We start from the raw sequence: 16,110 nt of genomic DNA, 5'->3' as shown, positions 1-16,110 counted from the left end.
CGTCATTCACTTCCATTTCTTCAACGTTTGCTTCAACTTCCATTTCATGTCCTTCAAACTGTAATTCTTCGAAATCCATTTTTACAGAACGTTGTATGCCTCAAAAGGCGCAATACACGGTGCTACTGTTAAAATCACACAGTGCAGACAGTACAAACAGTCGCGACACTTGAAATTTTTCGACAAGACAAACACGTCCGAACACTATCAAGCATGCCAACCGACTCTTACTTCCAGTCCTCGACTACTGAGCGTACCTTCAAATTCATCCTTCTACATCTCACTATTGTCACATCGTTTGTTTATCATATCTAATTTCATCTCAGCATCCATACAATTGCGCCTTCCAAAAAATCTGCGATGTACAGTTTTGCACGTGTGCAATGAAGTCACCGCGAGACACGTATGTTCTCGAAAACGATATCGCGCCATTGACTTTCGGTGATTTAATCTGTAAAACTGCTATTGAACCGCGATCAAACAGCTATCAAACAGGTATTGAACCGCTATGAAACAGCTATCAAACAGCTCTTGAACAGCTATCAAACAACTAAAAACAGCTAAAAACAGCTCTTGAACAGCTATCAAACAACTAAACACAGCTCTTGAACAGCTAAAAACAGCTATCAAACAGCTCTTGAACAGCTATCAAACAACTAAAACAGCGATCTGTATAACAGCGATCTGTATAACTACTATTGAACCGCTATCAAACTTCTTTCAAACAACTAAAAACAGCTTTTAAACAGCTATCAAACAACTAAAACAGTTATCTGTATAACAGCGATCTGTATAACTGCGATCTGTATAACTGCTATTGAACCGCTATCAAACTTCTTTTAAACAACTAAAAACAGCTCTTGAACAGCTAAAACATCTATATTATACTACAAAGTATGTGGGAAAAGGAAATAAAACGTTTATATATACATATATAGTTTATTTCAAAAAATCATAATTTTTTCTGGTGTCGCGACCACCAGTTAAATATTTTTAATACATTTTGTAATGCGCTGGGTGAGGGACGATCACGTTCGTGTTTCGCCGCGCCGCGGAGTCCGCGTGACGTCACACTGCACGCTCGCGTTGTCTCCCCCTCGTAGATGTTTCCCCCGTCCCACGTTCGTCTTCTCGTTCGCGCGGTCTCTTTCCCTCGCGCGTTCTCGCTCGCGATCGCGTATCTTTTCTTCGCCAGCGATATTTAATCGTTCAGATTTTTGCGATATTTAATTTTTAATATTACATTTAAGTAAACGATAAACGAAGACAGTTTTATGACAGGAAATGGGATGAACGGTAAATGACGAGGAAAAATAATTAAAACTTTTTTAAATCATATATACATTTATTTATCATGTAGCGCATTATACACAATAGTATCCAAAGCGTAGGCTAATAATTCGCAATCAATAATCGAATTTTTATCATAGACGTCACGCAAGATTGTAACTGCGTTACATTTATCGGTGATACAATTTTGACGTAAAATTGTTACAAACTGTTTGAATTTTTCACTTACGCCGTGAACATTTTGACATAGTTGAAAATACACATTCTCGACGCAATGTTCTAGTTCGAACAGGAAGAGTGCAGTTGACGGTTTCATGTACAAGCTGGTGCCGCACGACGTCAATTTTACAATATCTGCGTCACGTATTTTAACAAGCTCCAGATCTCGAAACGTTAGCGATGATGGTACCGATGACTGCACGAGTCGCTGTATATCTGCACGTTTTTCGATGAATGTCACCCACGTTGCATGTAGCAGAATTATCCGATTGCGCACGTGTAAGAATATTTTGTATGTGGAGAATCAATAGATTTCACATTCGTAAATCATTCGTGTATTATTGTAAAATCAAGCTATTTACCTGTAGTAAATGATTCTTCAATTGTAAGCTGAATATTAATAATTGTTTGAAAGACACGGCCGTTGTCAGTAAAAGCTATATTTCGTCTTTGTAAATATCTCGCGGACTCAATACGAGTGAGTAGAATTATATTGAATTATTTGAATTCTTCCGATACTTTGCGTTGTATATACTTTTCTCTATATTATCAATTCTTGTCCCGAAAATACGATTGCGTTTTACTTTAGGAAATATTCTCTCGCTCCGTCAGATACTTTTTTATTCGACAAACATGGATAAATGCGTACATATTTCAATTGTTTTGAATTAACAAACAACTCAGATGACGATTGTCATATATTTTCAGAAGCAGATCATCTTGATATGCACATTATTATTACCATAAATTTAGTTTCACAATCTAATTCTGACTGTTCTTTCGAATAATAAGAAGCTTAAAAGTAAAAGATGTATGCATTCTTCCATTACTTATTTACTACTTTATATGATATTTTGTGAATTTATAAGGTCATCGATATTAATAACTTTGTTCGTATTAATGGTCTGTTCAACTGTTTAACTATTCAGGAGTGGAATTTATGTAAAATACACTCAACTCTTCATGTTGATAGATCTTCTGTTCTACAGAAATTATATTATTTTATAAACCTTCAACTAATAGATTCTAGTTTAGGATTTCTCTGATAAACTGAAAGATTGCTTTGAGTTGATTGACCAATGATACAAATTTCATGCTGAATTGCTTATTTTATATTCATGTGATTTGTTATTGATAAGATGTTTTCTTCCATTATCAGACTTAAGAAATGTTAAAAGTCTTCTCGAAACACTCTTCAAATATATTGACTAAACGACATCAAGTTTCCTAATCCTTAACACCATTACGTAGATCACGATTCATTCGGAACGTGTACAACATGTGTCATAACCAGCGCAAATATATAATTTTTCAAAAATTCTTAAGAAACAAATTCAGTTTAAAAAAAGTAATAAAATTTCGAATCTGATATACGAATATAATTTTTTCTTAATGTCTGGTAAATGTCAGAAACCAGTGCCGGCTCATTACAAAATAGGCCTATTGGGCCAACGCCGCGCGATTACAAAAAGAAAAAAAACTTCTTTATTCTAACTTATCTGTAAAATAAAAAGCGAGTCATTATAAAAAAAAACCTTACCCAGCACCACATACACACATGTCGAAAACCGCATAACCCGGGAAAAAAATCTCTTATTTATTCATATTATAGTTTATATTAGTAGATACATGATTATATGTGATCATATAAGAAATGGAAAATATAATCTTAAACAATATTATATGCGGCCATATTGTATATGAGAGTATATAATTATACATGGCCATATATAAGCATATATGATTATATACTCGGGAAAAAATACCTCTTATTTGTTCATATTAGTAAATATATTATAATTATATATGGTCATATAAGAAATGGAAATATAATCTTGAACAATAATATTATATGGCTAAATCTCTTTAAGTATAACTTTATATAGTCATATATGGTTTTATATACTAGTATATTATCATGTGTGATTATGTAAAAGTATAATATATTTATAAGGTTAAAGATGTAACGATGCACCCCTACGACAAAGCATCGTTCCCGGCCACCACCCGCCGGATGCCGCCCGATCGATCCTCCGTCGGGCGAGGACAGGGCGCGGTGCGCCCACCTTTTTTTAAACATTCGAAACGCACCGTGTGCGCGGATAACCCGCCGCACCGGTGCCTTTCCGCACGATGCCGACGCGCGCCGACGAGAGCCGATCCCCGCCGAAGACGAGCGTACGGGATCGCGCCGCTCCCACCACCGCGCGATTCGCCTGACGATCGGCCTTCCTCCCGCCGAACGCACCGCGCCGAGCGGTATATAACCCGGCGCGCCAGCGAGAGCGGGCACTTCGTCTTCACCACGGCGTTCCGCTACTCCTGGCTACTCCTGACGAAGCCCACTATCCAACTCCTAAGGTAACACACAAAACGGGGTCCAGAGTCTGAGCCCCGACCGAGAGTTCTCAGGTGTTCCCGCACTCCGACAAATTCACTCCCGACGGCCACGGCCAAGCGGGGTCGAGCGTGCTAGGCCCCGTATCGAGGGTTCTCGCTACCGTAGCCCCGGGACTACGCAATCCTTCGCTGTACATATCGCGTTCCCGCCCGCGTTCTAATATTGTAATACCGCGTCCCGTATTCCACGCTGAGTGCACATGCACTACCGTCAAATCCCGCGTCCCGTATACCGCGCCGAGTGCACATGCCCTAATGTAAATTACCGCGTCCGCCTAATATTTGTAAAGAACCGCGGTCCGTATACCGCGCCCACCTAACATTGTAACCCCGCGTTCCTATCGCGCCGAGTGCACAGGCAATAATGTAAATGACCGCGTCCGCCTAATATTGTAAAAGACCGCGTTCCGTATACCGCGCCCGTCTAACATTTGGTCTGTTCGTTTTCGCTGCACTTCTGAACTAGTGCAATAAGTTAGAATAAAACAAATATACTTTCTTTCATTCTAACTTATTGCACTAGTTCAGAAGTGCAGCGAAAACGAACAGGCCAATGTAATCCCGCGTCCCGCATACCGCGCCGAGTGCACCCGCACTGCCCCTCGCTGTACATATCGCGTCCCGCCTTTTGCTTGCGTTGCACCGCATCTCGCGGCTGCCCATGTCCGTCGGTATTATACCAAAGACCGCGTCGCATTATTTTCTGTAAACTATCAAATTGAATAAACTCTATGCCTATTATATACGCATTACCACACTGATTATTGTCTCTGGGCCATCTATATCGAACCCTGATCCGGCGAGCTAGTCCGCGTTCAATACGAAAGATAGGCCATTACAAAGATAACATACATGAATATATACTCTATAATGGATCTATTCATATAAATTTGTATAACTGTTATAAAAATATTCTTCTAATAGTATATTATTTTACTTGACAATATCAAATTAATATAAAATATATTATTTTTAGTTTCAGTTTACACAATTGCGTTTTAAGTCCGACAAAGTCCAATTTAAAAAACTGAAACATGTATTTAATAATAATTGATATTGTGAAATATTATTAAGCATCAATATCCGCTTCGACCGAAAACGGCACTTCTCATTGCTTATATGTTATTTTAAGTTTTCTTTTTTTTAATTTTGCATAAGATACTTAATTTTTTTAATTGACATATTAATTTTTATTTTCCATGGAAAGGTTGAAGGTTTGGTTAAAGGTCTGTTAATTTTCAAATAAAATTGTAGTATCCTATAAACATCTAAAAAAAGCAAATTTATGTAGATTTTCATGAATTCACGAGTTGTAAAAGGCTTAAGGATTTTGTCGTTTTCTGTAGAACCTTGTAGTATATTGTATGCAAAATTACAACCATTCACGAATCAGAAATTTATATAGGTAAAGAATTGTACATTTATGTATTTTTCTATTGGACTTTACAACAAACTATACGAAAATAAAAACATAAGTATTTTGACTTCTGCGAATTAAGAAGTTATTAATAATAAATGAATTTTGGAAGATTTGTGTAAAAATTTGTAACATTTAACTAAAAATTACAAATTTTAATTAGCCATAATTGTAATAAATTTTTGAGCTTTACAAACAAATCGGTATTTGTTAGTATCTAACCAGTAGTATCTTTATTTCCGAAAAATTATAACCCAAGTGATACACATCACAAAATTATGTTACCTTATCAAAAAAAAAGTCGCGCTTCAAGTGATCTATTACAATTACAAAAAAGAAATGATATCTCTTTAAATTACAGCGCCAATTACAGAGAGAACATATACAATTGCCTCAAAAAATAATTGTTGCATTACTTTGAAAAATCTTTACATTGTGTCAATTAGAAAAGAATGTATGATAACAATTTTATAAGATTAAAAAATTTTATTTAAATTTAACAAGGTAATACAAGATATTTAAATACAAAGTTTACATGTGTATTTTTTAGTGGTCACAAAGAATTACAGAGGTAACAGTACAAAATAAAAATATTTTATTAAAATACATTTCTTGTAAAAAAACTTGGCGCTGCTAAACCTCAAAATTTTAAATAAATAAATAAATTTATCCTCTACTTAATTATAAGCCGCATTATCCGCCGTTCGCGTCGTCACGCACACCCATATCACTCACTCGCACATCCACGCTGATAATCATTTAATATTACTCCCATCGCATTCTTTTCTGAATTATTTTTATTTATTGTTGTCCTTATTTATTTAAAATTTTGAGGTCTAGCAGCGCCAAGTTTTTTTACAAGAAAAATTTATGTATTTTAATAAAATATTTTTATTTTGTACTGTTACCTCTGTAATTCTTTGTGACCACTAAAAAATACACATGTAAACTTTGTATTTAAATATCTTGTATTCCCTTGTTAAATTTAAATAAAATTTTTTAATCTTATAAAATTGTTATCATACATTCTTTTCTAATTGACACAATGTAAAGATTTTTCAAAGTAGTGCAACAATTATTTTTTGAGGCAATATATATGTTCTCTCTGTAATTGGCGCTGTAATTTATAAAGAGATATCATTTTTTTTTGTAATTGTAATAGATCACTTGAAGCGTAACTCTTCTTTTTGATAAAGTAACATAATTTTGTGATGTGTATCACTTGGGTTATAATTTTTCGAAAATAAAGATACTACTGGTTAGATTTTTTCGAGATTTTTCGAGATATAAAGATTACGTCTATCACTTGTTACTTCGGTTTTTTCGATGTATAATACTACCACTTTCTTTTTTTTTCGAGGTAACAACATATACACTACTATGCGTGTACTTTTGGCGCCTTTTTTTACCTTTTTTTTAAAAAAGGTAATTTTGTACGGATATCACGCCTTTTTGTAGTATTACGCATTTTATAAACAGTACGTACAGGGTAAAGCTATTTGGAGGTATAATACTACCACTTTGTTTTTTTCGAGGTAACAACATAACAGGGTAACAACATAATACATATACACTACTATACGTGTACTTGGCGCCTTCTTTTACCTTTTTTTTAAGGTGATTGGGCCATGTACCATTATATGAATCAATATAAGGGCTAAATTTTATTTTAAGAAAAACCATTTTTATGGATATATTCTAGACACTTGTATAATTACTGGTTTTATAATGTAACTTTTCATTCGATTACGTATCAATTTATCTACTGATAAATGTAAACAGTTCAAGATTTGACTTCAGTTGACATTCGTACAAGAGAAATGTCGCGACATTGCATCTCTTCGCTGTAGGCAGCTATCATGCCAGTGCCATGTGTTTGAGTGAGGTTATGTATTGTGTTTATGTTAAAAAATAATGGAAGGTAACAAACAATTTCGATAACGGGAGATTTGCTTGCAAAAGAATAGTGCTTTGGAAAGAAAACACTACACGGCGCGGCGTTGCCACATGTTCACGTCGCGTACAGCTGATCGAAAGGCCGACAAGAAACGCGACGATTCATCAACTTTTGATTGAATTTTTGGCCTTATTACACGTCAAAGTCGTTTTGTCTTATACTTAACAAGTGCTAGAAGAATCAAATAATGTTATTTTCAGTTTTTTGAACTTGTTTCTTTACAGACAGTGAGTAAAATTCTCGAAAAATGTATGTTTTCGGTACAATTTCCCATAAAACCTATGTTAAAAATGCCAACTTTGAGATTTAATATCTCAAAAACTAGACGGCAGATCTTCTCAAAATTGCAAATTTAAACGTATTTAGGTTTTTTTTATAACATATATTTAATTCGGATTTTTTTTCTTTAACATGCTCTGATGGCCCAATCACCTTAAAAAGGTAATTTTGTACGGATATCACGCCTTTTTGTAGTGTTACGCATCTTAATCTTATAAACAATATATCTTATAATCTTATAAACAGTATATACAAGGTATGAAGCTAAAAGTGTTACGGACTATTATTTCTAAAGAAAACAACAATTTAATATTTTGCTTAATTTTTTAAAAATAATAATCTGTAACCCTTTTAGTTGTACACCTTGTATATATTTTTCAATTTTAACATAAAACATAATCGCAATATAGCATGATTAATGTTAATAAGTTGTTAACTGTAAAATTTTTTATTTATTTTTATTCGCGTGTCTTACTGAATGTTGTTCGCAACTGTATATGTTCAGGTATCGATATTTTTGATAATTACAGATAGACACCTGTAACACGTGTCTGAAATTTACCTGATTTGTTTATTCTTTTATTCCCTTCAACTAATCGCAAATTAATTCTATTTGATAAAAGCAATTCTGTTAAATTTCTCATACATAACGCATCGTTTATAATTTTCTATTAATTATAAATATTAAATAGTACGATATATATATACATATATTCGTACTCACATCCTTGAAAATTATTTCGGGAATTCGAGCGAATGTCACAAGTAGTGTGTATAGGCCGGTTCAGACTCGGGAGCTCCGAGGGGGGGTGAGGGAGGGGGGGGTATCGGATTTCGCGGGGGGGTGAGGGGGAGGGGGGAGGAGCGGGGTATCGGGTTACACAAGGGTATCGGGTTACACAAGGGTATCGGGTTACACAAGGGTATCGGATTTCGCGGGGAAGAGGGGGGGGAGAGGGGTTGACCTTGACATACCACCGGGATGAATCACCGGGATGACTCACCCGCGCCGCGGGTTCGCGGTCGCGGTCGCGCCGCGGGGGCCGCGCGGGGGCCGCGCGAGGGCCGCGCGAGGGTCCGCGGGAGCCGCGTGGGGGGTCCGCGGGGGCCGCGGGGGCCGCGGAGTCCGTCGCGCCGCGGGGGCCTCGTTCGCAACGACGCCGCTAGGCGGCGCACAATGGTAAGACTAACTCGATAGGGCACTGCGTAGTAGCGTGTTTTTTGTGTTTTTTTGTCGATGACGCATCGAACCTGTCGGGACACGTTCGTCGTAAACAACATTTTTCTAGGAAAAGGAGGGCGGTTATCGCGCGTAGACTAAACAATCGATTATCTCGTAGACTAAACAATCGAACCTGTCGGGACACGTTCGACGTAAACAACATTTTTCTAGGAAAAAGGGGGCGGTTATCGCGCGTAGACTAAACAATCTATCTACGCAGTACGTGAAAGACAAAGGAAAAAAATGACGTCATCGGGACGAAGATCAACCTGTCGGAACATGTTCGTCGTAAACAACGTATGATAAAAGTTAGGTATAGGGAAGGACATGCACGCAAAAGAAAAATACATCGTTCGTTTTAGGGTGTAAAAAAAGCCTGTTTATTTAACTCTTCTTTTACACAATATATCTTACGTGCTAAAAAACTAAAACTGCGAGCTCACAATCGATGAGCTGATTCGTATTGAACGCATCGCTAGCGTATATTGCATTCGACGCTTCCCTGGGATCCGTCACGGTGGACGCGATATCGGAGAACTGCGCAAATTTTGCATCGACCGCCGCAAGGATTCTGACCAAACGATCGAATCTCGCTTCGATGCACCGATCGAGATCGAACATACGATGCAGCGTCGATTCGGTCATCATCAAGCGTACGTTTACAGATTCGAGACGTATGAGTTTGATGTTATTAACCGTCATACAAACTCTCACCGTTAGCGGTCCAACATTTATAAAACTATGGATATCTTTGAAGTCGTTGCGAAAGAAATTCTGAATATTTCGTCGTTGCTCGTAGAGTGCTTTCCACGATTCGAGAGACAACAGCAGTTCCTTTCCTCGATGAACTCCAACGGCGATCTCCACATAGCTCGGTGGGCCCACATTGATGCCAATTTCGAGGAATTTGTATCCCGTAGCTGTCAGCGCGTATCGTCTGCTGAGTATACGTACTGCGCGACGGTCCCCCGAAATGCTGGATAAAAGAAATGAAATTAGTTTTTTGTATTTTTCATAAGTATTACAATATGCAAAGATATAAAAACTGGGGGGAGACTCTATATGTTAATTTTCTCTCAAACGAAACTTACCTATTGCATCTGGCTTCATACGTTTGAGTTTCAACGTTGTGAATCGGCACGTAATAATTCACGGCATTCACACGTTTTGCACCGTTGTTGCTGCTGCTGCTGTTGCATCCTTCAAAGGAGAACATTTTTTCGCTCTCTAGGCTCTGAGAAGTTGTCCGTCAGTACAAGCGATCGCGACGAGACTGCTCATTTGAAATTACTCGAGTATACGCGACAACTCCAAAAAGTAATGATGTGGTGGTGGGGGAAGGGGGAGCGGGAGGGGGAATTAATGTTTATAGAACTGCGCAGTGGATTTTTTTAGGAGAGAGGGAAGTAAAGCCTACTCTAACGGTGATGATGGAGGAGGGGAGGGGGAGTAAGAAAGAAAACATAAAAAAGTTATATATAATATATTTATTAAAAAAAGATCGCAAATCTTTATGGCGTCGCGCGCGACCACCAATTAAACAGTTTTATTACATTTTGTAACGCGCAATTCTTTTCATGTTTTCCGCATCGCATAGTATTGGTGTCATCTAGTTTATTCAAAGATTCGATATCTTCGTAATGCGCGTCCAGAGTCTCGACGATTAGGTTTTTTCGCGCATAATTCTCCAGCAGATCCACCAGCCATTCTCGTTTCTGGCATCCCTTGACGTACACGAGAGTCGGCATCTCGTCGTCATCGTCTTCTTCTTCTTCTTCTTCTTCCATACCAAGCACGGCCGACGTAATCAGGCGTTTCACCATGCTGTACGGTACGTTTCCATCTTCCCATCGTAATCCATGGTGATTGTGAATCAACCAGGTAGCGCACGATTTATCGGATTTGTGAGGAGATTCCACGGCATGGGGTACGTAAAGATATGATGCGTCAGAACCACGGTCGTATACACAGGTCTGGAAACGAAGGTGGTGGGGATGGTTCGCTTAGCGTGTGAAAATTTATTTGGCTTGTGGCCACAAGGGCTGCGCTGCGTGTTATGGTCCTGGTTCGCATAGCGCAAGCGCCCTGCGCATGAAATCTTAACCTATATATATATATATATATATATATATATATATATAACGCTATATAACCCAAAGGCAGGGTTGAAGGCGCTTTGCTCCTTCCCAAAGGAGCAGAAACAAAAAAAAAAATATATATATATATATGTACAAATGCATGTGTGTATGTATGATATATTATAAGACCGTGTGTATGATATATATGTATATGTATGGATATTTCCGGAAAAATAGAGAATAAGAAATAAAATGAAAATTAATATGCCTATTATACATTGCATATATGAATAATTTCATCATTATAAATATTGAAAGACATCTAAAATTTCGTTAATTGAAACGACGCTGATAAGCATGTACGATTTTTAATCAGAAAGGGGAAGAGGGTGAAACATAACATTGAAAATCATAAAAAAATTTTATTGATTCGTCAATTTAGACAATTTTTTTTTTACAACAAATTTCTTTGCAACTTTGAGATTTTCTTGGTGGGCATTTTGTCTCATTCTTAGTCGTATGTAATATATTATCGAATATGACAAAATGTCTGAGGCGTGCTCTTTGCAAGGAAAAGTGAATTTAAAAGAAGACATAACTTCATCTAGCGTGCAATCAAAAACATCGCGCCGGGATGCATATTTAGCAAAACATGCCTCTACGTGACGAATTAAGTTGAAAAAACTCAAATTTGCGTGAATCAGTCCTCCTCTTGATTTTAGATCGACCAAATGCGACACTGAAGATGAACTAGAAGAGTCTGATTTTATCGCTTCTTGACAAGTAACGCATTTTTTGTGAATTTTCAATACTTGCTTACATAGGTAACCTGTGAATCCCATATAAATATGTAAAGGAGTATGTCGCATGTCCGAATGACATGCAACGAGAGGAAATATTCTAGTCTACGATGATATCTATGAACAAAACTAAAGCATGCAATAGCAATTCATAGCAAAAACGAGAAGCAATATCAGTCTACAATACAAAAATACCTACGATATAAAAATAGATCTTAAAATAAAAAACCTGTAACGTAGTAAATAATACAGTCAAGGATAGGGGAATCGGACAGGGCATAATCGTGGTCAGGATTATTTTCAATGACGTCATCTGCCTCCCAATCGTCATGCTGCAGAATCTCGTCTAGCTTCGCTCGAATTTCACGTTGATACTTAACACTTTTTGCCTCAGACTTTTGCCCATAGGCTGTTTTTAAATCATGCAATGACAGCAGAAGCTGTGGCGACGATTGTTCGGACACAGTGCAATTTCCAAATTTTGGAGGCTTTATTATGCTATACACCGACAATATTTTATATAGCTGCAAGAACGTGGGGCTGTGTGGGTGATCGTTACACCCTGCGGCTTGACGAATGGTGCCAAAGAATTTCTAGAAAAATCGTACGTACATGTACATTTATTTATTGCAAGTAATTATTGTATTAAAAAAAGTCATTATAAATTGGAAAGTACCTCCAAGTTATCTTGATTAACTTTTCCTGTTAATAGATATTGGAAATCAAATTTTCCGATGAGATAACAGCACATATCCATAGTAGATCGCAAGAGATATTCGCAACGCTTTCGAAGTCTCTCTTGTTAAATATTCATCAGCCGTTATCTCCCCTTTTTGCAATGCCGTCTCCCACTCGTTTAACCATTCAAGAGATTCTTGCAATACCTGAAGTTATAAGATGAAGATAACGCTTGTACGAAAGCAATTGTCGACGAAGATAAATAAATTTTCAATAATTTATGGTAAACTTTTCGAGAAGCATCATATGCATACCTTGAAGTCTTTACTCTCTGGGGTAAGCCCTTCATTCGGAGTTTTGCGGTTCAACGCATCGAACATATCATTCATTCGCTTACAGAATCCGATCGTTTCCTCACATCCTTTCAGAGGTCCTTCCGGATTATAGCGTAAATAAAAATGTAACCCTTGTACCACAGAGTTGCTAAAAACCTGTAACAGTGCAAATACAAAACACATTACTCATGAAATGGGCAAACTATTTAAAAAAAGTGAAAACGTAAGTGGAACATAAATTACCTGTGTCGCAAGTCGAACGCGCATTTTCGAAGTGCTGTCTAACACAACGTGCCGTTGTGTTAACTTTGGACAGGCCCTCGCATTCCCAGCATGTTGGATGTCAAGGTTGAATAGAGCTGCGATGTAATCCCAACATATAATGTTGGACGATTTAACCTGTGGAATTGAACACATAAACATTAATTTCATTGCGATCAGGTAAGTTACACTCTCGCGTTACTTTCTCAAAATTTTTTTTTTTTAGTTCGGGTTCCAGGGATACGTTAGTCAAGCAAGTTTTCTTTCAAGTAACGAAGGCATTATGAGGGTACGTACAATGAGGAAAATGCGTCATACTCTCGCGTGATTCTCTTTTTAAATATTTCTTATCTTTTTTCGCGATTTCCCAGAGATACGTTAGTTACAGCCAACGGATGGAGTCGAGTGTGCGCATGTAAGGAGCCTTCAATAAACATGCAATGAAGTAACAAGATCATTTGAAAGTTAACACAGCAGAATCAAAATATTTACTTAGTAAATAGTCACGCAAGTCAAATTTGTATATATAATTATAATATAATTAAAACATAGAAAAAATGTAATCATCATTAAACTTACTTCGGCGATAATCCGATCATTATCGTATTTCACCCATTTCTTGAGGATGTGATGTTCTTCGAAATGCTTCTCGCAAACGAATTGCGACGGCTTCAGATCAACAATGCCCGGAATCGCAGCAATCCATTTTTTACATTGTTCGATATTTGACGGCACTTAAACAACGAACATTTCTTTGCTGAATAATTTCGCGATTTGCACATTGGCACCGCGCACGATTTAGTCATTATATCGCACAGTATCACACAATCGCACGTGGTATTAATGATATTAACACGCACGATCCGCCGAACAACAGAACCGACGAGGAGTGGAGCTTTCCGCGCTTCTTCGACGATCAACGATGGCCCTGGCTTTACCAGGCTTTACTAGCAGGAGCGAGGAGCGAGCAGGTTAGGTTAGGTTATTCACGCGCTTTATTTTAACCAGGTACCATAACCAAAAGCGACGCGTAGTGGCGGCCAGAGACATAAAATTTACAACGCTAAGCGGACTACCCCCACCACGCCGTTCGAAGGGAAAGTTGACTTGGTTTCCAGATTCTGTGTATACGACCGTGAGGAAAGAGAGACGCGGTAGTACGGGGAACATAGACGAGCTTTTCAAGAGGAAGAAAGATACAATGGAGAAGGAAGAAGGAGCGGTTGGGAAAGGGAGCGAGGATCTTTTCAAGAAAAGCAGGAAGATAGTGAGAACGCCACCAGGGGGGGAAGATATAGATATAAAAGGGTTGTTGAGAGAATTAGGATAAGAGCTGAGGGAGGGGTTAAGGGGAGTGAGAGAGGAATTAAGAGAGGTGGCGAAGGGGCAAAGGGAGGCAATGGTGGAAGAAGTTGAGAAAATAAGGAACCAACTAAAGGAGAGAGAGAAGAAAGGAGATGAAGAAGGGAGAGAGAAGAGTTAAGAATAAAATAGAAGATTTGGAAGGAAAATTGGAGGGGATGCAAATGGAGTTAAAGGGAGGAGTTCGTGATAGAGGAAAAAGTGCAGAAAAAAGCGGAGGAGGGAAAAGGGAGGGGGTAGGGAAAAGTCTGATTGGAAGGAGAGGGTGGAAAGGCTGGAAAGGAGGTGTAAAGTGAAGGAGAGAGGAGAAAGGAAGAGAAATATTTTGATAAAAGGAGTGAAAGAGGATACGGGAGAAATAAAGGAGGAAGTAGAGGAAGTAATGAAAAAGATAGGCTTAGAGGTTAAGATAGAGGAGATTAGAAAAATGGATGCGGGAAGGAGAGAGAAGGGAGGTATGGCAGTAGTAAGAGTAGGAAGTGAGGAAGAGAAATCAAGAATAATGAGAAATAAGTGGAAATTGGGAGACAAAAGTAATTAGAAGAAGATTTGACATGGGAAGAAAATGAAGGGTAATTCAAGTTGCATGGAAGGCAAAAGGAGAAGGTACGGATAGGGCAGGGAGAGGTATGGATAAAGGGGGAGTGGTGGGTGTGGGATAAGGTAAGAGATGTGCTTAGGGATAGTAGAGGGAGGTGTTGGGAAGCAGGGCAAGGGAAAGGGAAGGAAAGCAAAAGAGAGGAAGTGCAAAAGTAGGTTGAGTAGAAAAGAAAGAGGGAACGGGTGAATGAAAGAAGAGTAGAAAATGAGAAGGATAAGAGGGAGGAATTAGAGAGAAGATTTGGAGAGAAAGAGGTGGGAGGAGAGAGAGAGAGAGAGAGAGAGAGAGAGAGAGAGAGAGAGGAGAGAAAGAGAATATATAAGGTGGCTTTTTGGAATGTGGCGGGATTAACAAATAAAGATAAAGAGTTTTGGAAGGGGCTGGAGGAATGGGATGTAATGGTGTTATGTGAGAAGTGGGTGGAAGGTAAGGGATGAGACAAGATAAAGGGCTGCCGAGAGGTTACGTGTGGGAAGTGCAGAAAGCAGGGAGGAAAAATCGGAAGGGAAGGGCGGTAGGAGGAATGATAGTAGGGGTGAGGGTAGAGGTCAAAATGGAAAAAGGAAGGACGAAAAAAGATAAAGAAGGGATGCTATCGATAAAGGTGAGGTTAGGGAAGAAGTGGTGGAACATAGTAGGAGAGTATATAAATAATAATATGGACAGGAATTTGGAAAACCTAAAGTAATGGGTGGAGGAGAATAGAGACGGCTGGATAATAAAATTGAAAAGAAAGGGCGAGGCGATGGTGAGATCTCAATATATTTTTATATATTGTCGTTATTACGAAACTAGATATATGTTAGATGGCTCGCGTAGGAAAAAAGCTGCGGCGTATGCTGGAGGCCTCGTACTTGATCCGAAGAAAGGTTTCTATGACAAGCTGGGACTGCTGATGGACTTCAATTTTTGGTATTGTACAAGATGTATTAATCCGAGTATTATACAAGAGTACAATTTGTGTTTTACCATCGTGCCCAGTGCGGCGTATGCTGACGTCGAGGTAATTTTCTTATATGCAAACAATATCATGAAGTAAATATCTGGACTAAAACGTAATTTACACAGTGCAGCAATTAAATATTCTCGAGTTAAATCTGGAGTCAGGTATGATCCCGACGGAGATTCACAAATTAGTCAAAAGCAGACAGCAGATCAAGCAACTCATGAAAGCGCCGAATTTATTGCCGGAACAGAAAATGGATTACCAT

At 38.2% G+C, this 16,110-nt stretch overlaps 2 protein-coding genes and 1 long non-coding RNA gene across 3 annotated transcripts; 1 reads left to right on the top strand and 2 right to left on the bottom strand.

Annotated features, from left to right (window-relative positions):
• Positions 1-9,201: 9,201 nt before the first annotated feature.
• LOC139825201 (uncharacterized) lies at positions 9,202-10,162 on the bottom strand. The gene is made up of 2 exons (XM_071797737.1): positions 9,876-10,162; positions 9,202-9,760 (listed from the first exon to the last, which is right to left on the bottom strand). Exons 1-2 carry the CDS (start codon positions 9,998-10,000, stop codon positions 9,202-9,204), a joined length of 684 nt encoding a protein of 227 aa, XP_071653838.1. The 5' UTR covers positions 10,001-10,162.
• Positions 10,163-11,264: 1,102 nt separating this feature from the next.
• On the bottom strand, positions 11,265-13,908 carry LOC139808323 (uncharacterized; the record flags this gene model as incomplete). Its single annotated transcript, XM_071770168.1, has 6 exons — positions 11,265-12,255; positions 12,339-12,546; positions 12,655-12,831; positions 12,919-13,074; positions 13,516-13,670; positions 13,797-13,908. Coding segments are annotated over 5 exons (762 nt in total), but the record flags the coding sequence as incomplete, so codon positions are not given.
• Positions 13,909-15,177: 1,269 nt separating this feature from the next.
• LOC139808313 (uncharacterized) lies at positions 15,178-16,104 on the top strand. The gene is made up of 3 exons (XR_011730826.1): positions 15,178-15,647; positions 15,719-15,902; positions 15,968-16,104. It is a non-coding gene; the product is annotated as an uncharacterized lncRNA (long non-coding RNA).
• The last annotated feature ends 6 nt before the right edge of the window (positions 16,105-16,110 follow it).

The sequence above is a fragment of the Temnothorax longispinosus genome, chromosome 2 (genome assembly GCF_030848805.1).
Source record: "Temnothorax longispinosus isolate EJ_2023e chromosome 2, Tlon_JGU_v1, whole genome shotgun sequence".
Lineage (NCBI taxonomy): Eukaryota > Metazoa > Arthropoda > Insecta > Hymenoptera > Formicidae > Temnothorax > Temnothorax longispinosus.
Note: the sequence above shows the minus strand (reverse complement) of the source record. Positions and strands in the feature narration are given on the sequence as shown.

Bases quoted from the DNA above. Each gene is read 5' to 3' on its own strand.
- LOC139825201 (XM_071797737.1), bottom strand. From the start codon at position 10,000: ATGTTCTCCTTTGAAGGATGCAACAGCAGCAGCAGCAACAACGGTGCA. The intron at 9,761-9,875 runs GTAAGTTTCGTT...TCTTTTATCCAG, and splicing joins TATGAAGCCAGATGCAATAG to CATTTCGGGGGACCGTCGCG.